General features: G+C 52.3%; 1 protein-coding gene across 5 annotated transcripts in view; it reads right to left on the minus strand.

The window, feature by feature from the left end:
- Window positions 1–2,659: 2,659 nt before the first annotated feature.
- The window catches only part of KCNIP3 (potassium voltage-gated channel interacting protein 3), a 92,394-nt gene continuing 69,989 nt past the window's right edge, over window positions 2,660–25,064 (minus strand). For 3 of the 5 annotated variants that reach the window (XM_036874094.1, XM_036874093.1, XM_036874091.1), the window contains 8 exons: window positions 14,182–14,306; window positions 13,662–13,731; window positions 13,332–13,402; window positions 8,082–8,189; window positions 7,748–7,816; window positions 7,219–7,323; window positions 6,423–6,485; window positions 2,660–5,894 (listed from right to left, as the gene is read on the minus strand). In XM_036874094.1, coding sequence (XP_036729989.1) covers window positions 5,847–5,894; window positions 6,423–6,485; window positions 7,219–7,323; window positions 7,748–7,816; window positions 8,082–8,189; window positions 13,332–13,402; window positions 13,662–13,731; window positions 14,182–14,306 — 659 coding nt within the window. In that variant the 3' untranslated portion in view covers window positions 2,660–5,846. Of the gene's footprint in view, window positions 5,895–6,422; window positions 6,486–7,218; window positions 7,359–7,747; window positions 7,817–8,081; window positions 8,190–13,331; window positions 13,403–13,661; window positions 13,732–14,181; window positions 14,307–25,064 lie in introns of those variants that run through there. The other 2 variants (XM_036874092.1, XM_036874095.1) reach the window with 2 other exon arrangements.

Below are 25,064 nucleotides of genomic sequence, written 5' to 3' on the forward strand. Positions count from 1 at the left end.
GCCTTTTCTTGCCAGGGGAATGGAGGAGGCCATGTCAGGCAGGGGGATGGGCAGACATAGATCCTGCAACCACAGGGGTTCAATGACACGCAAAGCCAGCCAAGAGAGCTGAACAGAGGGAGCCCTGTGCCCGGGTCGTGGTGTAAGAGCAAAGACAGGTAGGGCTGGGGCAGAAGAGTTAGAGGGAAGGTGGGCTTTCCTGCTAGAGGAACAGACGGAACAAAAAGGCACACCGCAGTTGGCAGGGAGCCCAGTTCTAAGGCTGGCGGCCCTTGGCAGTCGGGGCAGCTGTCGGGGGAGATCTGTGGGTCGGATGGTTCCGTGGCTGGTGCCACCACCCAAGAAAGGGCCATGATCAGGTGCCTGCTCAGGAGGCCCTGAATCCTTTCCAGGGCCACACCGGGCCTTCCTGCCAGGCCCACTCCCATTACACGGTCCTCCAGGACCTCGCGGCTCTGGCCAGTGGCTAAGTAGTTTCTTCCAGTTGCCCTCATCTTGGCTGGCTCTGGTTCCGGCCCACAGACACTGCCCCCTGTGCAGATTGGGCCCTGACTCTACCCCGCTCTCTTCTTCAGTCTCTGAACCCCACAGAGCTCACTCTGCAGGCAGCTAGAGTCTGCACATTCTCTGTTCAGGCAAAGTCCACACGATTATAGCTGATTACGTGAAACCGGAGCTGGCCGGCCTCTGGTGCTCCCCTAACCCGAAGGGCCAGGGCCCCTGTGAATTGGCGAGAGGGCTAGGAGGGGGCCCAGGACCCACTTTGGGTTGGCAACTGTGTCCATGGCCTTGGGGGCTTGTCTGGGATGAAGGTTGATGGGGGCAGTGAAAAGAACAAGGGACCATGTTAGGATGACAAAACCTGGCTCAGGGAGGGCCCGTAGGAGGTCTCAGAGCCTTCCTGACTCAGCGGCACAGCTCCTGTCTGGACTGTGTCCACGTCCATGAGGGAAGGCGGGACAGACAAGGGAAAAAAGGCTTCCGAGCACTGTAAACAGACATCCCGAATACTGTACTAACGAGGGCTCCTCAACTCCTGGCTCTGAGCCTGTTTCCTCTTGCTTTATTCACAGTTCTAGGAGACGTCCCAGTGCCCTGCAGTCCTCCCTGGCCAGCTCGGTCCCCCAGCCTGTAGCTACCCTCGTGGGCCAAATCACTGCCTTGGAGTTTTTTTTCTTTCTTCTTGTGGCTGCGCCTCGTGGCTTGAGGGATCTTAGTTCCCCGACCAGGGATTGAACCCAGGGCCCTGGCAGTGAAAGCGTGGAGTCCTAACCACTGGACCGCCAGGGAATTCCCTGCCTTGGACTTTTGGCCTTCGGTGTCCCCACCGACTTGAATATCCTGAAGGCAGAGCCCGTGTCTCATCCACCGTGGTCTCCTCACGTCTCAGCCCGTGCCCCATGTGTGGATGGTGTTTACTAAGTGTGGATTGACGCCTCCCTTCGTGTGGACCTGGGAACTCAGAACGAGGAAGGAGCAAGGAAGAGGGTCATTGGGGCGTCACTGCCTGGTGGGTGGGAAGAGGTAGGAAACGTACCCAGACAGACACGTAACACACGCCTCCTTCCCATGGGGTCTCGGACAGCCCAGACGTTTCTCCTGCACTGCCCAGAGCACTGTCTCCTGTCTGGCCTTCTAGACCCTACAGGAGCCTGGCAAGTGGGTAGGTGGGGTTTTTAAGCTTCTTTTCAGGATTTTCAAAAGCCTTGGGACTTCCGTGGAGGTCCAGTGGTTAAGACTTCGTGCTTCCACTGCAGGAGGCACGGGTTTGATCCATAGTTAGGGAACTAAGATCCCCACATGCTGTGTGGCCAAAAAAAAGAGAGAGAGAGAGGGAAAAAGAAAAAAAAAAAAAAGCCTAACAGGTAAGGCTAGGCTGGCTAATCCAAACATGCACTTTATGTGCTTTGGGCTGGCATGAAATCAGCCCCGTGTGGTAACACTTATGCCGTCTAATGAGAGTTATATGTGTCCTAGTTAATAAAACAGGGCTGACAGTGTGTCCTCACTCCCAGGACCCAGCTCAGTGGACTCTGTGTGTGCCTGTGGAATTGTTACTTGATACAATTTTCTGAGGGAAAACCAAGTGGAGAATGAGGCTGGAATATGAAAATGCCTTTGAGGTCTTGAAAGAAATGACAAGTAGCTTCCCTTCCAAGTCGGTTTCGGGGTACGGTGTGGGGGGGCGAGCCTGAGGGCAAGAAATTGGTGACAAGGCTGGTGTGAGGTACCATCGCCCCCTGGTGGTCAATGGGAAGCAAAGCACTTGGGCCCAGAGGTTTTGCCTCCAGGGAACCTGAGGTGGAGGAAGAGGACCCATGGATCTTCTAAATCGTAGACTGGCCATTGCTCTGGAAAGCTGTGCTGCAGAGCAGAGTGGGGAAGTGTATGGTTGCCTTACTCAGTGTCTTTGGTCCTCGTTTTTCTCCTCCCATACCGTAAAGTTTGTGAGAATGAAGGCGTCAAGCCAGGCCCACGGGACGCTCAGCTCTTGCTCCTGGCCCCGGGCAGGTCAGCGCGGCCACGCAGTGAGGGGTGGTGGGAGGGTGGGGTGTGTGGATAGCCTTAGCCAGCTGGCCCCCAAATGGGCCTTGGGGTTACCAGGGCAACTGGGAACCATCACAGATTCATTTGCAGCACCTGGAAACTCCTTCTGAAAGGTCTGTCCTTTCTCTGGTGGCTTATTGATATGAATCACCCTTCTATAGAGAGGGGAAAAAATGCATGAAAACTTCAGTGGGATAAGAAGGAAGGATGCTCATGTTTATTAAGAAGCTAGTAAATAACCATAATCAATCATCAGAACAATCCTATCAGAGATTGTTCTTCCGCTCATTTTACGGATAAGGCAACTGAGGTTCAGCCAGCTAAAGACATGCTTAAGATGAAATAGAAAGCTCCATCATGAAATGGGCAGTTCAGTGCTGACACCTGGCCTGGAGCCACCTGCCTGGGTCCAAGTCCTGGCTCCACTCTTTAATGGCTGAGGGGCCCCAACATCTTTCAGCCCAGCTTTCCTGGCTGTGCCCAACAGGCTGTGACCACGACAAACGTTCTCAGCACAGTGGCCAGCCCATGCAAACGCAGGACATCCCATCCCAGGCAGCAAGGTCAGGGCTCCCTTGCCTGGATTGTGCCAAGGCCCTGGGGCTCCGGTAGACTGGAGCCTTCGGTGTGTTTGGTGGTGGAAGGGGGCTCCCGCCATCTATCCTCCCGGTTACTGATGACACACCCATCAGCCAAACGGTGGAGGTGACGTCACATGGCCTGGGGGCTGGCCCTTGAAGCACTAGCAGACCCCCCAGAACCTCCGTCTCCCCATCCCTGAGTTGGGGAACCCCTTCCTCTCCTCCCCTCAGCTTCTCACTTCTTGCCCCTCCTCTAGCATAACCCTCACTGACCCAGGAAAGGAAGATGTCTTCAGGCAAATTCTGCTTCTGCCCTGTGACCTGCACCCTCCAGCCAAGGGGACACGCAGAAATGACTTCCTGGAACTGGCAGAGAGAAATGACTTGGGAACGAAATACAAATGGCACCTCAAGGAGTTACCCTACCTCGCGGCTCTGTGTACAGGCTGCAGGGCTGGAGCTTCTCATAAAGGCTTCCCAACCGCGGGCATCTCTTCTTGGCTCCGCCTTCACTGACGGCACAGTGGGAACTTGAAATTGAGTGTGGAAATCGGCAAACGCTACAATTCGGGGAATGTTAAACATTTACCAGTGTGGCACTGGGCAGAAGCCATGGCTCATAGCAGGGATGGGAGGGGCTGGACCAAATTTCAGAGTCGGGATAAAGCCAACAAGAGTCCCTCTCCTTTGTCAAGTTTATTTTATTAAAATATACAGGACTGAATATTGGTGGGCGCTGAGAACAGGAACCACCCTCCTAGGCTGCGTCCAAGGGAGACACTTCTGCCATGCAGACATGCGGCCGGTTCGCATCCCAGAGTGGGAGCCAGACCCCTCCGGGTTGGACGTGCAGCCAGTCTGGCCCAAGGCCGGGGCGGGCAGGGCATGGTGGTGACCCTCTCCTTTGGCCTTGGCCCCTGAGAAGCAAAGCCACACCAGCTGGGAGGGCTGGGCTGAGGGGGTGGGCATGGGGATGGGGGAGAATATCCCTGAGCCGGGGAAAGCTGATGCCCTCCTGGAGGAGGGGAGAGGGAGCCCCCAGTCAGACTGGAGATGGGTGTCAGTGCAACTCCAAGGGGGAGGACCACATGTGTGTAGGTGCCAAGGGGTCCCTGCGGCCGAGCCAGGCCGATCTCCACGGCCTCCGCCACCCTGCCCTTCCTCTGAGGGCCCTGCTCACCCTAGGGCCAGGCCTGAGCAGAGATGGGGCGGCAGCCGATGGAATGTATGCTTTGGGAATGTTCCTGGGACGCTCCGTGCTGCCTGGGACTGGGTTTCTTGCCAGGGCGGCCTGGGCAGGCGGGAGCAGCCTCTCTCTCTCTCCTGGAAGTTTCTGTTGACCCGCCACCCGGCCTCTGGCCCCTTGGCCCTCATTGTTGGCGCTGGCTTCAGGCTGACGCCAGCCTCCATCCTCAGAGCAGAACCCAGCCAAGCAGAATCCCCAGGGTTTGTGCTTTTGAACGTTGGTGAGCTGGGCTGGGCGGGGGGTGGGCTTCAAGCCCCCCACTGCTCTGAGGCACAGAACGGACTCTCCACAGAACCCTGGGGCCACCTGATGGGGGCCGGTGGCACCCAGCCCTCAGCCCAGCAGGAGGGCCTGGGCTCCCCTCGTGGGCTGCGGCCTGAGCTGCTGGGGGCGTTTGTGCTTTTTGTATGGGGTTGGGGTGAGTCTGTGCGGAGGGACGGCTACAAGGCTCCAGGACCCTAACCGGGAAGAGGGCGTTCATCCAGGCTGCTGGGCTCAGGGAGACGGGGGCCAACAGGAAAGAGGGAGGGAGAAGTCCCTTCCCAGGCCTGCTCTGCCCACCCGGGCTCCCTGGGGGCCAGGCCCTGAGCCATGTGACCTCTCCTCAGGACCCACGATGACCTGGGTGCCTAAGGGGTGTGGGCAGACCCCCTGCTGCATCCCCACTGAGCCAGCCTGGGGGAGGGGAGGTGGAGTTGGCAGACAGTTCCCCTCAGATTCCCCACCAAGAGACCCCATCCCCAGCTAGAAAGCCCCCTTCCTGGGGTGGAGGAGAACAGAGCCCACTGGTCCCTCACCACCGGGGCTCCCACCAGCTCAGTGGGCTGGCAGGCGTCCTGGGACCCAGGGAAACGTTTCCAGGAAGCAGCTGCCTCTGTCTAATTACCACCTCTTTCCTAGTCTGAACTCCCTTGACCCCCAGCTGCCCCTCCGGGGTCCTGGGGTCAGGGCCATCCTGGAAGTGTAGTCAGTGGGCAGGGCGTGGCTTGGGGAACAAGAAGGCCAGAGCAGCCTCCGGAGCCTGGCCCCTGCGTGGTGGGAAAGAAGGGTGGCAGAAAGGAGGGGCGAGTGGGCTCCCACGGGAGCAGCCTTTGCTCTGGAGACTGGACCCTCCTTGGCAGGGGAGGCAACACCCAGCGGCCAGTGGCCTGAAGACACCGCTCTTTCAGCTGCCCACCCGGAGGCCTGGGAGGGGGCTGGTGGGAGCTGTGTGGCTCTCGTCACCTGGACCCAGGTCCCAGCCAGACTCCGCCCCTCCCTAACCTTTGTCCCCCCGCACCTGCGAGCCCAGAGGAAGGATGTGCATGTGTGTGTGTGTGTGTGTGTGTGTGTGTGTGTGTGTCTGCAGCAAACTATTCACTTTGTGCAAATACATTAGAAACAAGCTTCTCCTGGAGGCTGCTCCTGGCGGCATCTTTGGGGCAGAGGTGGTAACAGCCACTCAGGGACACCCCTCCCCCCCCCCACGCGTCCTAGATGACGTTCTCGAACAGCTGCATGGAGCTCATGATGCTCTCGTCCTGCACGGGGAGAGAGGACGAGAGGCCCGGTCAGCTCCGGGCTAGTAGGGCCCAAATCCAACGTCACCGTGAGCAGATTCTCATCAGGGGCCCGGAACCCTCCAGGGGCTCTGCCTGTCTCACTGGGCGAAGGGGGAGCTGTCAGGCACAGCCTGTCTCCAGCCCCATGGCCTGATGGTCAGGCTGTCTGGGAGCTGTTAACTCACTGATGGACCAAGCCGCCCCACCCCCGGCTGAGCACTCAGATGGAGGCCGGGGGCCACCGAGGGGCCCCCCGGGGGGTGAGGCCGATGGCTGAGGCCAGTGGAGGCCCAGCGTCCTGCCCACTGAAGGCGCTCTGCAGAGGAGGGTCAGCAGCAATGCTGGGGGCTCCAGGCTCCTTCCCACAGTGTGACCCTGTCCCGAGGGCCCCATGTCTCTCCCCTCTGAGGGGAGCCACCGAGGGCAGGGCTGAGGGACGTGTGCCCAGCTGGGCTATGGGCTGGCAGGGGCGGGATACGGGGGTCCCCAAGCCCTGACACCGCCTACCTTCTGACAGGTCTCCAGGAACTCATCAATGGTCACCACCCCGTCCTGATTCCGGTCCATTTTCTGCAACTCAAGCCACGCCCTCAGTGAGTCTGTGTCCCACCGGGGCCAGCCCCTGCCCCAGGGCTGAGGACGTGCCAGGGGGTGGGCTCCTTCCACCCCAACCCGTCCCCTCTGTCCCCTCCCCAGGATCCAGGCCACGTAAAGTGCCCTCTCCAGCCACCTCCACGACGCAGCCGACCTCTCTGGTGTCTCCCCACTCTGTCCCCAACCCCAGACACTGTCCGGCAGCTCTCCTGGGCTCACGCTCCCCAGAAGGCACCCCCATGCTCGTCGGACCCCCTCACCTTGCTGACAGGCAGCCGGGGCAGCTGAAGTCAGGATGGAGGCCTGTCTAAAGGGCCCCCAGCAAGCGGGAGGCGGAGCCCTAGCTCCGTCAGTCCCCATGGATACAAAACAGTCACCCCAACCCCCTCCTCCTGCAGAGAGGTCCCTGGCGGAGCAGGGGGAAGCTCTTGGAAGGCACAAGAACACTGCTGGGGGGTGTTGGCTACCTTGGAATCTGTGAGCCCCTGCCTGCTCTGAGACGCAGTTTGGCAGATCAGTGAGCGGGGATGGCTTTAATTCGCTCCTTGGGATCCTGACAACCAGCCCGATGGGGGATGCGAGTTGAACCTCCTTGTGGGAGCGGGGAGGCTCACAGAGGGGAGTGGCAGGCCCAGGACTGCCCTGAGAGCCGAAGCCCCTTCCTCTTCCGGCCGCCCTTCCCCGCGCAGCCCGGGGCTGGAGCGCTCACCTGGAAGAACCTCTCCACGTGCTCCAGGGGCGCGTCCTCCCGCAGGATGGGGTAGGTGTGGCGGCCCATCATGTCATAGATGGACTTCATGATGGCCAGCATCTCCTGCAGGGGGGCCGGAGGGGCTGGCCTGAGCCTGGCTGTAAGAAGGTGGGGTGAGGGTTCGAGGGTCTGAGGGCAGGGGCTGCATCTGAGGGCAGGGGCTGCATCCAAGGGTGGGGGGCAACTCAGGGGCAGTGGTGGGTGAGTGCGCGGGGCTGTGGGAGCTGGAGAGAGGCGAGCTCACCCTCACTCAGTCCGCCCAGCACAAGCTTCTAACTCTCCAAGAGCAGTTGGAGCTAGATTTTTAATGCAATCTCCAGAATTTGAAACTGTAGCAACTATTTCAGAGACAGAAAAATGTTTGGGCCAGACGAAACCAGACTGTGGGCCTGTGTGGTGAGGGACCCCCCCCGCCCCCGTTTGCACCCTGCCTTAAGGGACCACACTGCTCCCCCTCAATTGGTGGGAGCCAACGCCAGCTCCCCACCCCTGCTCCCAGCTTCTCCACTTGTGTCTCCCTCAGGACCTCTCCGTAAGAAAGGATGATCCAGGACACCTGTTGAACAGGATCGAGACACGTGGTGAGGGGCACCAAAGCTCCACGTCCCCTGCACCCAGGTATCCAGGCCTGAGAGCCCGGGAGAGGAGGAGAGTTCCTGGCCGCTGTCCCCTCCAAGGCCAGGCTGTGAGCTGTGTCTATGGCCAGGGAGGGGGGAGAGGAAGCCAGGGCAGCAGGAGAGAGGAGGAGAGAGGCTGGGGATATAGAGCAGTGGGGTGGGGGTCAGACAGGTCACTCCCAGCCTCCCCAGCCACCCCCGTACCTCTTTGGTGATGTAGCCGTCCTTGTTAATGTCGTAAAGGTTAAAGGCCCACTTGAGTTTCTCATGGACTGTTCCTCGCAGGAGGATGGACAGACCGACCACAAAGTCCTGTGGAGGAAGGGGAGGGGGAGGAGTGCCAATCCAGCACTCAGATTCTATTTCCGGTTCGCGGTGTGGCTTCCACTGAAATTCACGCCTATATAGGTTAGGCGCCTCCAGCACAGAGCGGGCAGATGGTGTCCATCAGGTCAATACAGTGTGAGTGTGTGTGTGTGCGTGTGTGTGCGTGTGAGTGTGCATGCGTGTGGCAGGGATGGCATAGTGGCTGGAACTGATCATCTCAAATAAAGACATTCAAACGTATGGTGTCTTAGACCCATTTAATACATTGCCACTGACAGAGAAGGCCTCGGGGTGCTCCTGTAATGAACGGGGTGCTCTATTTTCACTTTACCAAGTGTCTGCGTGTCCAGGTGCTTGAAAACTTACAGCTTAAAAACTAAACTAACAGTGCTCAGTTCTGGGGTCATGCCATACCTGTGTGCAGTCACAGGTGTGACAGATAGTTTATTACTAATGTGAATGAACGTTCGAATGGCTTCCGTGTGAAAACTTCAACTGTTTTGTTATAACAGTTGGTAGAAAGCAAGTCTTTCCTGCCCCTTCCGGAGGGTTTGCAGGTTGAGCCCTCCCTGCCCCATGGGGTCCTCTCAGGCTGCTCCGAAAGAAGGGGAGCAGAGAAGGGCAGTCTATGGGGGGGAATGGAGGACAAGCAGACTGTGGAGGGACAGGGCTTTGCACCAAGGGGCTTGGTCCCACTCGAATTTTATTTTTTATTTTTTTGGCCATGCCACGTGGCTTGCGGGATCTTAGTTCCCCGACCAGGGATCGAACCCAGGCCCCAGCAGTGAAAGTGCTGAGCCCTAACCACTGGACCGCCAGGGAATTCCCCCCACTCAAATTTTAGATTTTCTGGATTAGAGGAAGCCTGTATCATGAGAAATGAAGACTAAGGGAAACAGAGAAAAGCAGTTTGGAAGAAACAAAAAATTATTCCAGGAGAAAAAAATACTTAACATAAACTATTAGATTCAGAGATTAGATATCTGGCATCCCTACAATAAGAATAGGGTGCTATAAAGAAGGAATACTTGGGAACAAGAGAGAGCTCTTGGGAATTAAAAATGAGAAAGCAAAATGACAGACTCAGAAGAAGCTGGAAAAGCACGTGGAATCTTCCATAAAGCAGTGTGAAAAGGCAGAGCTGGAAAATAGGAGAGAAAAGCGGATAATGAGAGGTCCACTCCAGAGGGACCGAAACTTGACCAGCTGGAGTTCCAGGAAGAGCCGGAGGAAATGGAGGGAAGCGTGTCCAAGAGGCAATGAAGGGGAAGGCTGTGAGTGTTCAGGTCCTGCCGAGGACCTAACGATGCGGGGAAACAGCCCACAGTGTGGCCTGCAGGCATACATCACGAGACACTTCGGAAAACGGGTGCAAGGACAGGATCCTACAAGCTTCCAGAGTGAAAAACAAAACCAAACAGAAACAACAACAACAATAACAAGATCAGGTCCTGTACACAGGGTCGGGGATCAGCAGGACGGCTTCCGCCGTAGCTCTGGTCCCACACAACAGATCAAGCAAGAGTGAGAACGGAACGAAGTCACTTCCGGGCATCCAAGGGCTCAGAAATTGCCTCCCACGTACTCTTTTGTAGGAAACTCCTGGAAGACGTGCTTTTGAAAAGAGAGAGTAAAGCAAGGAAGAAGAAGATGAAGGATTCCAGAACCAGGAGACCCAACCCAGGAGAGAGGGGAAGAGGTCCCCAGAGGGCACCCAGCACCAGGATGATGGAGCTGGTCAAAGGCTAGGGAGATGCCCATTCAGATGACTGGAGAAGGACGGCGTTGAATTACTGACGAGGTCACAGACACCAGGCAAATGACAAATCGGGACCATAGTTAACTGAAGGCAAAATAAAAATGTGTGCAGGAAAGGGGAACGTAATCACCGTTCACTGCAAGGCTCAGCTGGGGAACAAATTCACATCATGAGTAAACCGAGAGTGCTTATCCAATCTGAACTCCATCGTTCTGGAAAGCCAGGGGATGGGAAAGGTGTGTGTGCAGAAGACCCAACTCCTCACCCGTGCAGAGAGTCAACGGGCAGCATCTAAAGCTGGGCAGTCAGGAAGGAGCAATAACAGGATGCTATTAGGCGACAAGAAGACAAAGAGTGACAATCGGCTAAAACAAGGGAGGTGGTTCCTTCCTCGGGTGTATCTGGGGGGTGGTAACTGCTGTTTTTCCAAAGCACATCCTGTAAGTCTACTGGAGCCTGAAAGTCCTGTGTGTGTATAAGTGAAGAAAATAAAGATATACGAAGGGAGAAACAGTGTGATATTTCTTATGTGCCTGAGTTTGAGGAATGCTAACCACTGAAGCTGAGCTTGTGTATGGTTTACAGAAGGAGTGAGAGTCAGAGCATTCCGGAAGCCACATCACGCCCTCTTCGCTGGGGTCTGACGGGCTTTCCCAGTGGGAAGCAAAGGCTCGGACTCCTAAGCTGGGCACCAGGGAATGAGCGGGTCCCGCACAGGACCCACTCTTCCTGTGTGGGCATGAGGGGACCCCGGCACCACTGTCCTCCCAGCTAGTCTCCTCAGATGCTGTGTAGAAGCCCTCGTGGTCAGCCACGCTCAGGACTGTCCCTACTCGGTGTCCCTTAGCGGGTGTGTAGTATAATAGTGATGGTGCTGGGCTTCCCTGGTGGCGCAGTGGTTGAGAGTCTGCCTGCTAATGCAGGGGACATGGGTTCGAGCCCTGGTCTGGGAAGATCCCACATGCCGCGGAGCAACTGAGCCCGTGAGCCACAACTACTGAGCCTGCGTGTCTGGAGCCTGTGCTCCGCAACAGGAGAGGCCGCGATGGTGAGAGGCCCGCGCATCGCGATGAGGAGTGGCCCCCGCTTGCCGCAGCTGGAGAAAGCCGTCGCACGGAAACGGAGACCCAACACAGCCAGGAATAAATAAATAAATATACATTAATTAATTAATTAATTAAAAAAAAAATAGTGACGGTGCTAGGAGAGAGGTGGGTCGGAATGTCCCCTGCGAGACCGCTGGCCCATCCCCAGTCACACACAGATGACCCCAAGCCTAGCCAGCCCACGTCCAGGTGCTTGCTGGTTCTAAATTTCCAGCTGCACACAGCACAGCTTCACGTGGGTCTGTCGCTCGTCGGAGCTCCTTGGTCTCAATGCCGAGGTGTATGAAGCCCGTCATATCCACAGCCCCTGCTCTGTGCTGTGCCTGAGGGGCTCCTCAGCGACACCGGCTGGGACACCCCAGAGAGCAGAGCAGGGGCTCAGCGTGGGGCGGGGCTGATTAGGTCAGGGGTCTGCAGGCCTTTCCGAGGGTACCGACCACAGCCGTCATTTGGCCAGTGGCACAGGGAGCGAGTTACTGCCGGGGCAGGTAACGGACAGGGCAGTCACCAGTGCTGAGGTTAGCTTGTTCCGCCATCTACTTACTCTTTCAGGTGAGGGCAGGGAAATTACAATATTTCACCATATCAATAAACTCTAATTAATATGTATGTGTCTTATCTCAAGAATATACACAAAGGATTGGGATCATTGTAAATATGGATAAGCTGACCTGACTTTCTGTTCTAAGAGCACGTTGAGAGGTTTGGTCTGAGGTAGCGAGGAGGGCTGAGTGTCTCCCCCCAACCCCTCCGGATATTTCCTGACCACAGGGATCCCCACCCATGGTGCACCCAGGATTAGGCCCTGCCCGTTGGAAGGTCCCTGGGAGACACACGCCCTCCTCCCTTCCTGAAAAAGGCCTCCTAGAGCAGAGCATTGATATCAAGATGCCGAAAGTAAACAAACAAGAAGGTCCCCAAGGTAAACAAACCTCCCCATAAGAAATCAGAGGAATTAATTTCAAGACGGAGAAGCATGACCTTCTGAGAAGGTGCCTAGCAGAAGGGGGTCAGTGCCAGCACCCCCCGCTCAGCCACTGACAGCACCTCCCCAACAAAGACCCACCATCGACCACCTTAAAGGGACCATGGTGAGAGGCGACCACAGGAGGGTGATGGAGACCTTCCTGACACCCGCCACTATGTGGGGGCCCTGCTAAGCTGTCTGGTCATCTGATTCCTGAACAAGAGAAACCATCATCAAAGTCCTGGTTGGGTCTGTCACACAACTGTTTCTCACACTTCATTCCCAGGAGCCTCAGGTACCTCTTAAAGGATACACAAGAAACTGGCCACAGGGGTGGGACCAGGGAAAGAAAATGAATTTTCCCTGTTTACTCCTTTATACTGATTGGATTTTTACCATGTGCAGGCAGAACTGAAAACAAAAAAGCTGAAAACACTATAAGTTCACAAATACACTAAGAGTGTGGCCCGGGGAAGGTGAGGCCCCTGTGGTCACAGAGCTGGCCGTGGCCTTGGGCTGCCCCACCCCGGCCGAGGGTCAGTGAGCGGACCAGCTGGAGCAATAAGGGAAGTTGAGCAGCATCTCGAGTTATTATTACCCCAGCTGGTGCAGGGGCTTTCTCTCTCACTTTCCTGTCAGCCGCCCTTGGCCTTGGAAGCCGAGCTGCGGGGTTATCGATCAAGCCTGGCTCTCAGCAAGGTTTTCCTCTCCGAAGAGGTTTCAGCTTTTCTCCTGCAGCTATTTTTAGGGGCCTGGGCTCCACAGCTGGGGCCTCAGTGGAGCCCATGTTCTGCCGCACAGAACCCAGGCAGGGCCCTCCTGGGGGCAGGCGGCTGGGGGTGGGAGGCCAGGCAGGCTCGCTCACAGTGCTGCTGGGACGACCCCTGGGCCTGCTCGGGTGGGGAGGCTCTGCCTGTTTTCGGGCAAGGGGGTAAGTTCCAGGGCAGGGTGCCCAGATCCCCTTAGCACAGACCTCTAGTTAAACCTCGCCCCTTTTCAAATGCAAATTCACGTTGGGTCACTACCGCCTCAGTGTGCCTTAATAGCTCCCTTGGCTTGGCGGGGCTGGAGTGGAAGGAAAGGCTGAGAATAGGGTGGCCAGACAGCAAAATCAAATTTCACTGACTTCACAGTCAGGCCCAGGGCCAGCCAAGCAGAGTCCACTCGTTCCCTGGGTGACACACTGGACCGTTTACACCAGGGTCAAGTCTGAGCCTCTGGCGGCCCCGAGGGGGTGGCGTCATGGCCGGAAGATGCAGGATCAGGGGACGTGGGAGGGGTCGACAGGGACCTACCTCAAAGCGGATGGCCCCGTTCCCGTCTGCATCGAAGGCGTTGAAGAGGAAGTGCGCGTAGGTGGTGGAATCTGGGGAGACCAAGGGCAAGGCTGGGAGTGTCGGGTCCACCTGAGCCCCTACCCCAAGCACCCTCAGCATATTGCTGCTGAGTCCTGGGCTGGAGTCCCCCCACTGCCTGCTGGATGGAAGCAGCACCGGGCAAGGGATGCTGGGGAGGGTGTGTGCGGGTGAGGGTCCCCTCCCCATAAAAGGGATGCCCACCCTCTGCAGGGCTGCCACAGGGAAGCGGGAACTTTGGAGGAACTGGGGGCCTGGGCTCAGACTCACCTCCTTGAGGGAAGAACTGCGAGTAAATGAGTTTGAACGTGTCTTCATCCACCAGGCCCGTGGGGCACTCCTGCAGCAGGAAGGCACCCCTCTCAGTAATCCCAGCCACCCCCGTCCCACACCCTGACTCCACAGGGCCTGGGCTCTCTCCTCCCTCTGGGGGACACCTGCTGCCTGAGGCACCGCTGGGCTCCACCAGCCCAGGGCTGGGGAAAGCCTGGTGGGGTGGGCACGGCGAGAGGGGGTGGTGAGTCCCCTCATGCCAGGTCGGTCCCTCTGCAGGTTCCTCCCCTGCACCAGCATCGAGACACACAGAAGGGGGTGTGGTGCCTTCAGAACACTGACTCTAGGACCTGGCCCACCCCCCAGACGGCTCTCCCACAAAACATGAGCCCCATAAAGGCCCTGGGATAGTCACTGTGCCATGGGAAGTGTCCAGAAGGTCTGCCTACATCCTGCAGCCAGGGACAGGAAAACCGGGGTGATCAGGGCCTCTCCTGGGGAGATGGGGGGCACTCACATTCTTGAAGCCCCTGTAGAGGGACTGCAGCTCCTTCTTGGTGAACTTGGTCTGTGCCTGCAGCTGGTCCAGCCCCTCCGGCTGGTGGCGCACCGTGGACAGCTCCAGCTCACTGTCGCTGCTGTCTGGAGGGGGACACAGACCCAGGAGGGTGGAACATGCGGCCCCGCCCCCATCTTGCTCCAGTGTGGGCACTGTAAGGGGCGGAAGTAAGGGGTGGAGGGACTCTCCTCGAGCGACTACCATGTACAGTGACCCAGGCTGTGCACTGCACAAATGTACAGGCTATAGAGGAACAGCACACTCAGGAGTTGTGCCTCCTGGTCTCTCTGCTGCCCTGCTCCTCACATAGAGTGGGCCCTGCCCGCTGGCCTCACCTTGAGCGTGCCACCCTCTCAGCCACACGGTGGGATGGGGATGAGAGTTGGGAGCAGGTCTTGTCCTGGAGAGACACTGAACAAGGGGAGGTGGGAGGGGAAAAAACAGAAGACAAGCACAGGGGACCTCGACCTTCAAGATCCAATTCCTGGACCACCTCCTCCACGCACCTCTCCCCGCCCCGATTTCCCCCAGGAATTGGGAGGCCACTCCTCTTGGCTCATCCAGCCTAACATGCTGCTGTCCAGCTGCATTTGGTCTGGGGCTTTTATTCACATTTGAGTAGGAGGTCAGACTTCAAGGGTCTGTAGGGCAGGGACCAGATCTTTTCTTTAATAACCACGCATCAAAATATTAACTAACAATGGCTACCTTTTGCAGGGGAGGTAGATTTCAGGTGATCTTTAATTTTTTACTTATGGGTTTTTGTGGGTTTTTTTACATTTTCCTAATTTATTTTAGTACGGCACATATCAAGTTTATAATATAAAACAAAGCTATAAACAAAACGGCATTGAATACCTACCCCTTGCTGAGTAGCAGGCTCACATATTATAGAACTTCCCACTGAAATGGGCAGCGCCATCCCCACTGCTCTGTCACCATCCAGTCTCCCCTCTTCCCCAAGGAACTGTGAGCCCATGGTTACCTGCACAGCTGTTTGCTTGCTCCCACTGCAGGGTGAGCCCTGCAACACGGCCTCAGCAATCAAGGCTCTGTGATGGTAGGAGCTTGGGGGAATTTTCTTCTGTGAAGTAGGAAGCAACTTGAGGGTAAGGATGGGGGGGGAGGAGGTACTGGAAATTTAGAGAGAAGGAAGGAAGGATATAGCTCTCTTGCAGAATGGGTGCATGGATGGACCAAGGCAACAGAGCTTGACTGCTGGGTAATTTGCAGAGAGCTCTTGAGAGGCAGTGCTCATGGTAGAGGCCCAGGCATGGAGCTGGCACGGAGCTGGCCCAGCACAGGGCTCAGCCGGATCAGGCTAGGTGTGTGAGGCTCTGCAGGCCCGGGGTGGGTCATCAGAGAGGCTGCCTCACAGGGTTCACCCTGCAGCGTGTTAGACTTTGACCACAGTGACATTAAATTGGAATCTAAAACAATAAGATATATTTAAAATCCCAAATGTTTGGAAATTAAAAAACACACTTTTTTTCTTTTTTTTTGGCTGCACTGCGTGGCTTGCAGGATCTTAATTCCACGACTGGGGATTGAACCCAGGCCCCAGGCAGTGAGAGCGCAGAGTCCTAACCACTGGACTGCCAGGGAACTCCCTAAACAACACACTTCTAATTAACCCCTAGGTTAGAGAAGAAAAATCACAAAGAGAATTTTGAAATATTTTGAATTAAATGATAAGGAAAACAACATACCATAATTTTCTGGATGCAGGTAAATCAGTGTTTAGAAGGAAATTTTTAGCTTTACATTCCTTTATTAGAAAAGAAGATAGGTGTAAAGCCAGCAATATAAGCTTCTAGAATCTAAAAATAAGAGCAAATTAAACTCAAAGTTATAAGAAAGGACATAATGAAAATAAGAGTAGAAATTAATGAAAAAGAAAACAGGCAAACAGAGAGAAAAAGCAATAAAGTCATTTAGAAACTCAATAGGCAAGTCATAGACTGGAAAATATATCTGCAGTACGCATATCTGACAAAGACTCATTTCCAGAATATAGAAAGCACTCCTGCAAATCAACAGAAATAAAACTAATGACTCAATTTTTTAAATAGGCAAAAGACTAGACCACTTCACAAAAGAAGAGATACAAATGGTCCATAAGCAGAGGAAAAGATGCTTGACAGCATTCATTGTCAAAGAAATGCAGATATTCCAATGCAACATACCCAAGGATCTATCATTTCAAAAACACTGACAACACCAAATGTTGGTGAAGATGTGGAGCAACTGGAACTCTCATATAATATATTGTCGGTGGAAGTGTAAAATGGTGTAACCATTTTGGAGAACTGCTTGGCAGATTCTTATAAAGTCAAACATACATCAACCTTATAACCTATTTACCTAGGACAGATGAAGACATACGTCCGCAAGCAGACCTGTACAAGAATATTTATAGTAGCTTTATTCATAACAGTCCTAAACTGGAAACTACTCAATCAACAGAAGAACGGAACTGTGGCACATTCACATAACAGAATAGTATATTCCATTTAAGAAAGGATGAACTACTGATATATACAACAACGTGGATGCGTCTCAAAAATTATGCTCAGAAAAAAAGCAGAGATAAAAGAGTTCATACTTTATGATTCACTTATATGAAATTATAGGACAAGTAACAGTAATGCATGGTATTAGAAAGCAGTACAGCAGGTGGTGGTTAAAAGGGTGTATACAGTTGTCAAAATTTACTGAACATTTAACATCTGTGCATTGTATTGTATGTAAGTTATACCTCAATTAAAAAAACATAACTGCTTAGACTTTTGCCTTTGGTCATGATGGGGTAGTGAGTGTTAGACTTACCTTCCCACCACAATCAACTTGAAAACTGGAAGAAATATGTGAGGCAAGTATTAGCAGGCTTTGGACTACAGCACGGGACTACAATCTTTGGGAGGAGGGAAACATATGAAGCGAGCTCCACATTCACCCTGGGTATGGGCTGGGGACACTTTCTGTGACATGGGGAAATGCTGATGAGGCAGAGATCAGAGTTTGGGGCTGCTGAGACAGATGGACTTGCAGAGCAGCATCCTGGAGAGGAGGGAACTGCACAGAGATGGGGCCCCAGAAGTCTGTGTGGGGTTTCCCTTGGGGCTTTGGCCAAGAGCTGGGCTACACATGTTCTGAATGAGACTCCGTAAGGCCTAGCTGTGAGCAGCTGTTGGGGGGCAGTAGGACAGAGACCTGAAAAGACATATCAGAGTTCATGCAATGATGAAAAAAATTGGGAGTTCTGGTTCATCTAGAATGGAGATACTTCCCTATGAACTTCAGGCATTCAGCTGAAACCCCAGAAAGGCCATGCCTTGGGAGAAAGCACCATGCTCTAGAACTAAGAACAAAGTTAAAACAAACCTATTCTAACAAAGTCTAAAATAAAGTCTGCGCAGATGAAGGGATCTGCCAGGAATTTAAGTGCCTGTCAAACTAAAATTCAATGGCTTTTTATGAAGATAATATAGTCCAGATTCCCTACAATATACTACCCATAGTAGCCACCATATAATAAAAAATGAAAAGACACGAGAAGCAGGAAAATGTAACCCAATGATCAAGAGATAAAGCAGTCATCAGAATTAATAGGTTTTTAAATTATTAGAATTATTATTTGTTTAAAACAATTACTACCAATATGTTGAAAGTATCAAGGGAAAGAAAAGTGAACAGATGGGAATCTTAGCAGAGAAGTAAAAACTATAAAAAAAAAAACAAAGAAAAGAACCAAATGGAACTTCTAAACCTGAAAAAAAACTCAACATCTAAAAAAAATTCACTTGATGAACTTAAGTTTAGACACTACAGAAAAATAGGTCAGTGACCATAAAGACAGGTCAATAGGAATTATCCAAATTGAAAACAAAGAGAAAAAAATACTAATAAAACCATGCATAGAGTCTTTTTTTTTTTTAAACATCTTTATTGAAGTATAATTGCCTTACAATGGTGTGTTAGCTTCTGCTTTATAACAAAGTTAATCAGTTATACATATACAATATGTTCCCATATCTCTTCCCTCTTGCATCTCCCTCCCTCCCACCCTCCCCATCCCACCCCTCTAGGTGGTCACAAAGCACCGAGCTGATCTCCCTGTGCTATGCGGCTGCTTCCCACTAGCTATCTATTTTACATTTGGTAGTGTATATATGTCCATGACACTCTCTCACCCTGTCACATCTCACCCCACCCCCTCCCCATATCCTCAAGTCCATTCTCTAGTAGGTCTGTGTCTTTATTCCCTTCTTGCCACTAGGTTCTTCATGGCTTTTTTTTCCCCCTTAGATTCCGTATATATGTGTTAGCATACTGTATTTGTTTTTCTCTTTCTGACTTACTTCACTCTGTATGACAGACTCTAACTCCATCCACCTCATTACAAATACCTCCATTTCATTTCTTTTTATGGCTGAGTAATATTCCATTGTATATATGTCATGCATAGAGTCTTAATGACAATATCAAGCAGCCTAATATGTATGTAATTAAAATACCAGAAACAGAGGAAAGAGAAAGTGGGACATAAAAAATATTTGAACAAATAATGGCCAAAATGTCCCCAAATTTGTTGAAAAATATCAATACACAGATTCGAAAAATTCAGTGAACCCAAAAAGGATAAATAAAGAGAAAACCACACATAGGAAGATCATGATCAAACTGATGGAAACCAAAGATAAGGAGGCAATCTTAAAAGTAGCCACTGGAGAAGGGGAGGTCCTACAGGAGAACAGCAATAAGAAAGATAGCTAACTTCTCATGTGAAATGATGGAGATCAAAAGACAATGGAACAACACCTGTAATTCTTTAAAGAAAAAAATCTATTAACCTACAATTCTATATTCAGTGATCTTTCAAAAAAGAAGGGTGAAATAAAGGCATTTTCAGATAAGTGAAGGCTACAGAATTTGTTGCCAGCAGAATTGAACTACAAGAAATGCTAAAGGAAGAACTTCAGGATGAAGGGAAATGACATCAAATGGAAATCAACTTCTGCAGGAAAATAACTGGCAGCTAATAGAAATATTTTGAACTGGATGCATATGAAAAGATATATCAGAATTTGTGGGGTGCAGCTAAAATAGTACTTAGAGGTAAATTTAAAGCCATAAATGCCTATTTTAGAAGAGAGAAAAGATTTTAAATAAATAATATAAGCTTCCACCTAAAGAAACTAGAAATAGAAGAGTAAAATAAACCCAAAGCAAGCAGAAGAAAGGAAGCAGGAAAAGCAAAAATCAATGAAATTGGACTTCCCTGGTGGCGCAGTGGTTAAGAATCCGCCTGCCGAGGCAGGGGACACGGGTTCGAGCCCTGGTCCGGGAAGATCCCACATGCCGCAGAACAACTAAGCCCGTGTGCCACAACTACTGAGCCTGAGCTCTAGAGCCCACAAGCCACAACTACTGAGCCCGTGTGCCACAACTACTGAAGCCCATGCGCCTAGAGCCCGTGCTCCGCAACAAGGGAAGCCACTGCTCGCCACAACTAGAGAAAGCCCGCGCGCAGCAACGAAGACCCAACGCAGCCAAAAATAAATAGATAAATAAATTTAAAGAAAAAAAATGTAACTATCCAAAAAAAAAAAGAATAAGTTCTGGGGATCTGATGTACAGCATGGGGACTACAGTTAGCAAAACTGTATTGTATACTTGAAAGTTGCTAGGGGAGCAGATCTTAAATGCTCTCACCACAATAACAACAAAAATGGTAATTATGTGAGGTGATGGATGTATCAACTAACTTTATTGGGGTGATCATTTCATAAATGTACACAATGCTACGTGTTAATTACATCTCAATACACCTGGAAAAACAAAAAAATAAACAAAAAGAAAATTATGTGCCCATTTCACTTTTGAACATAGATGCAAAATCTTAAACCAAATGTCCGGTCAGGTAACTGAATCCAACTGTATTTTTTTTTTTAAAGTACGCCAGGATCAAGAAGGTTTTATTTGTAAGAGTATAAGGAGAGAAAATCATATGAAAATCCTAATACAGAAAAGGCATTTGATAAACATCCACATCTATTTATAATTAAATAAATAGACAAAAACTCTTAGCAAGCTAAGAATCAAAGAGAACTTTATTAACTTGATGCAGCTTATATTTGCAAACCATATATTTATTTACAGACGATATTAGGTTTAACGGTAAAGGCTCAGACACATTTTCTTTAAGATTTGGGACAAGCCAAGGTTGGCCACAGTCACCACTAATTGATGTCCGGCCAATGCTCTAAGGAAATCTTGAAAAAGGCAAAAAAAAAAACCACCCCAAAAAACAACAGAAAAAACCCCAAACAGCGTAAGAGTTGGGACGTATAAGATAAAACTAACACTATTTATAGATGGTATGGTCCCTACAGTGACAAAAAGAATCAATATACCTGAGAGTTGAGTAAAGTTGCCAGATGCAAGATTAATTTATGAAAATCAATAGCAATTTTCTACACCAGTAATAACCACCTAAAAAATATAATAAAAAAGATAACATTCATAATAGCAATAAAAATTAAAAGTATCTAAGTATTAACCAAAACTCGAAAGACTGCTATATAGAAAGATAATCTGAATAAATGAGACATTCTATTTTATATAGGACCATAATAACATTATAAAGATGTTATTTCTCCTGTAATAAACTGTACATTCAACACCATCTCAATCAAAAATCCAGATGGATTTTTTGAAGACCTTGATAAATTTTCTCTGAAATGTATAACGAGGAATTTAAAAATCCATAAAAATCTAGAAAGCAAGAGTAAAGAGGGAGTTTTCCCTATTAGATACTAACACATATTCGTAATCACTGTAATAAAAATTGTGAGGCTGGTACAAGAATGGACGACAACTCCATCCTGTGGGTGCTCATGCCGAAACCCTGGGCATAGACCTTCCTCCCAACACTCAATCCCCACGCAAACCCTGCCAGCGCTACCCTCAACCTGCACCTGCCTCTGAGCCCCTCTCCCACCTCCACTGCCCCCACCAGACTCCAGGGCTCCATCATCTCTCCTGGCTTCTCTCCCTGCTTCTGCCCTGGATCCCACCGGTCTATTTTTGAAATAGCGCTGGAGGAAGCTGCTGAAGACATATCCTCAGGTACCCCTCCGTGCAACAACCTCCTGCACCAAAGTCCTTAAATGGCCAATAAATGTGCTCCCCCGCCCCCAGCTCTGACCTTATCTCCCAGGTCCCTCCCTTTGCTCCCCCGCCTTCAGCCATGCTGGCCCCTCTGGCCCCTCAAACCCACCAGGCACACTCCCTTGCTCTTCTCTCTGGCTCAAATTCTCTTCCCTTGGAACCCACATTTCCTTCAGGCCTCTGATCAATCATAACCTCAGTGGTGTCACACACACCCCGCGTTCCTATCTATCCCTCGTCTCTGTTTTACTTTCTTCATTTGGCCATGACTCCCTGGCATATGCATATTTCTCTGTTTACTGGTGTGATGGACAGAATTGTGTCCCTCTCTCCCCAACTCATATGTTTAAGCCCTAACCCCCAATGTGATGAGGTCTTCAGGAGGTAATTAAGGTTAAATGAGGTCATAAAGGTGGGGTCTTAATCCAATAGGTTATGGTGACCTTATAAGAAGAGTGATTCCCCCTCGAACATGAGGGGGAGGAAAGGCCATGTGAGGACACAGCAAGAAGGTGGCCGTCTGCACGCCAAGAAGAGAGGCCTCACCAGAAGCCAACCCTGCTGGCACCTTGATCAGGGACTTCCAGTCTCCAGAATTGTGAGAAAATAAATTTCTGTTGTTTAAGGCCCCTGGTCCATGCTATTCTGTTATAGCAGCCCGAGCAGAACAAGACAACTGGCTCTCCTGCCTGCTCACTGCTGCACCCAGCCCTGGAACAGTACCTGTATGTGAGGCACGCTCTGTAGCACATGCTGGATGGGCGGATCCCCCACGGCTATGTTTGCTTGGGTGGGTTCGTGGATTATTGCCTTGGGTGTCAATTTTAATGTCTCTAGTCCAGGCTTACCTCCTGAAGCAACATGCCGTGTGGTTCACACCTGTTGGGCAGGGGGTGGGTGGGGAATCAGAGAGAAAGGTGATACTCCAAGACTCAGGTGCAATGCCAGCACGGTCAAAGGGCACCCTGGGCAGAGGGTCCAAGGTGAGCCAAGGGATATATGGGCACGGGAGCCACGGAAGTGCCAGAGTGGAGGAAGGGCTTGTCTGATCTTCATTCCAGAATGGCCACTCTGGCCTCGGGTGTCAAATGAGGTGACACAGAGAAGAGAGACTGGCAGAGGTGTCAAGAAGGAAGAAGCCACTGCCCCTGGCTACCAAGTGGACCAGGGCTGGGAGGGCAGAGCCCAGGATGACCTCATGTTTCTGACCTGGGAGACTAAGTGACTGCTGGTGCCTTCCACCAAGACGCAGGTGTTAATTACCCAGAACTGGAAGATAAGGCAGAAAGATCACCAAGGGCTTATCAACGTCACACTAGAACACTTGCTTTAGGAAACTCTGCTTGACTTATTTTCTATCCATCAGAGCCCAGGTGCTGCGAAGCTAGATGTCAACCAGACTGACGGGTTGCAAATGACTTGTGTCCACTAGGGACGGCATGATTTCCATCCTTGGAAAACATGGCCCTTAAAGTTACTGGCTATTAATTTGCCCTTTGGAACATCAACCAGTTTTGATTCCTATGTAGCATCAGTTTCTGAAACAGCTTTGCTCTCCTGCTTGTTCCCTAAACAGGTGAGAGTCAAGTTTTTAACTTTGACACTTGCACTTGGACCGGCAGAATACAAGAGGCAGAGGAAATCCCTCCTGTTTCTTGGCTTGGGAAATAGCTACCAGTTCTCTACGCCCACCCGACTCCTGGGCTCTGTGGACCCTTCCCCACCCTCCTTCCTGAGGAGCTGGGTGCCCCTCCCTCCAGAAGCCCGATGCCACAGCATCCTGCCCGGCCCGCTGGCCTCACGCTGGGCTCTGTGAGGTCGTCTCAGGAGCAGGGAGCCCGGCTCCTTCCTGACGCCCACAGCGTCAGGCCAGGTGCCAGGGACCCTACCTGCTCCCAGGGGCGCTGGAGGCCTCTCCTGGCTCTTGCACAGGAGAAATCCACAGGTTCCTCCCTCTTTGGTTAGTTTCAGTGGAGACGCAGCCAGATCTCTTAGGAGCTGCCCAAGACATCACACCCTCCTTCTGCAATCACAGGTGCACTGGCGATGAATGGACCTAAACAGCCACCGGCACGGCTTTCCTCAACACGCTGAGGAGCCTTGTTTGGCAAAACTGTGAAGTCAACCTGCCTCTATCATCTCCCTGCGCTCAGCCCTCCCTTCCCCTCCCCTCCCCTCTCTAGCGGCTAGTCTGGGGCCATGCCCTCCCCATTAAGTACTATTCATTGATAACCAGGGGGTCAGCAATACAGATTTCACCTCTCTATCCAACAAGTATTTTGTCAAAGGAGTGAAAGCATGAGGTTTGAAAAGAATTGTTTTAAGGCTAAATGTCTCAAGGTCGTACCACAGCCTGATAGGTGACAAACCAGGCTTTCTTCCCATTGCGTAAAAGTCTCAGTCCCTGTTCCCGTCCCCCACTCCACGCAGCCCCCTCTGCGCAGGACCCACCTGCAGGGGCTTGGGAAAGGTGGCTCCGAGTCTTTCATTCTCTGAGCTAAGGGCACCAGGTACGGGGTGAGGGGCGCTTTTCACCTGCCCGCGTGCAGGAGCCTTCCCACACCCCTGGCTGCCCCGACACCTCTGCGAGGCTCCCCACTAGGCTTCTCCCGCCAGCCAGCACCCAGCTTTGCTTCCCTTTGCAGCAAAACTCCAAGCTGCCGTCCACACTCGACGGCTCCAATCCCTCTTGAACCCAGCTGCTGGTCAGCGTGCCCTCGGTGGGCTGCGGCGCATTCCTGCAGCCTGCAGTGAATGGGCATATCCAGCCGAGGACTTGGCACACGTAGGAACCAGGGGTGGGGGGCACTGGCACAGCCAACAGGCAGACCAGCCCCGGATCAGGGTGCCAGTGAGGCGGGGGCACCGGGCTTTGTTGTGATTGAATTTGAGAATTCACAAGGCATCCATGTGGTCATCAAGGGGAAAGTTCAGGGACTTCCTTACACCAAGGTTGGGTTACAACATGAAGCTTAACTTGATTTACCAACGGGAGGCTCTACAGTCCCTGCATTCTTGGGGCCTCTGAGTCCTCCATGTGGTCCCCTCACTAGTGACCTAACATCATACCCCTCCTTAGTCAGTGTGGGTTGAGGAAGAAGGCTGCGGTGACTTTGCATGATCCAAATTAAGCCTCTGGGGACCAGGAGGGAAGACGGTCCTAACACTGCCCCAGGGACCAGCCTCTTAGGGATACGAGAGCTCAGCTCCCGAGAACCACAGTTGAGCCTGGAATTGCCCACAGGTGCCTCTGGCTGATGGTTCACGAGGGCTCGGAGAAGAGGAGGCTGGGCCTCCAGCACACAGTGAAATGGGCCCCCACCCGCCCTGTTGTGGGTGAGAGGCGCTTTTTGGTCTACCCCAATGCATGCGCCTGGCGTGGACTCTCTGGGCTGCTCCAGACACCGTTGCAAGGCTCCCCTGAGGCTGCGGGATCTCCTCTTGATGCCTCCAGCCATGGCCATCTTGGTTCACATTCCCCGGCTCCGGCCCCGCTTGAACTCAGCTGGTGGATCTCATCCCTCACTCTCTGCTGGTCAAGTGACACCTAGATCTTGGGGTCCCGCAGAGGAGCCCCAGGGACTGCCGTGGGGTAAGGGGAGGCCTGTGGGGCAAGACTCCCTTCTCAATCTGAGCGGCGCCCTTTCTATGTGTCGGGGGTACAGGCT

The sequence above is a fragment of the Balaenoptera musculus genome, chromosome 13 (genome assembly GCF_009873245.2).
Source record: "Balaenoptera musculus isolate JJ_BM4_2016_0621 chromosome 13, mBalMus1.pri.v3, whole genome shotgun sequence".
Taxonomy (NCBI): Eukaryota; Metazoa; Chordata; class Mammalia; order Artiodactyla; family Balaenopteridae; genus Balaenoptera; species Balaenoptera musculus.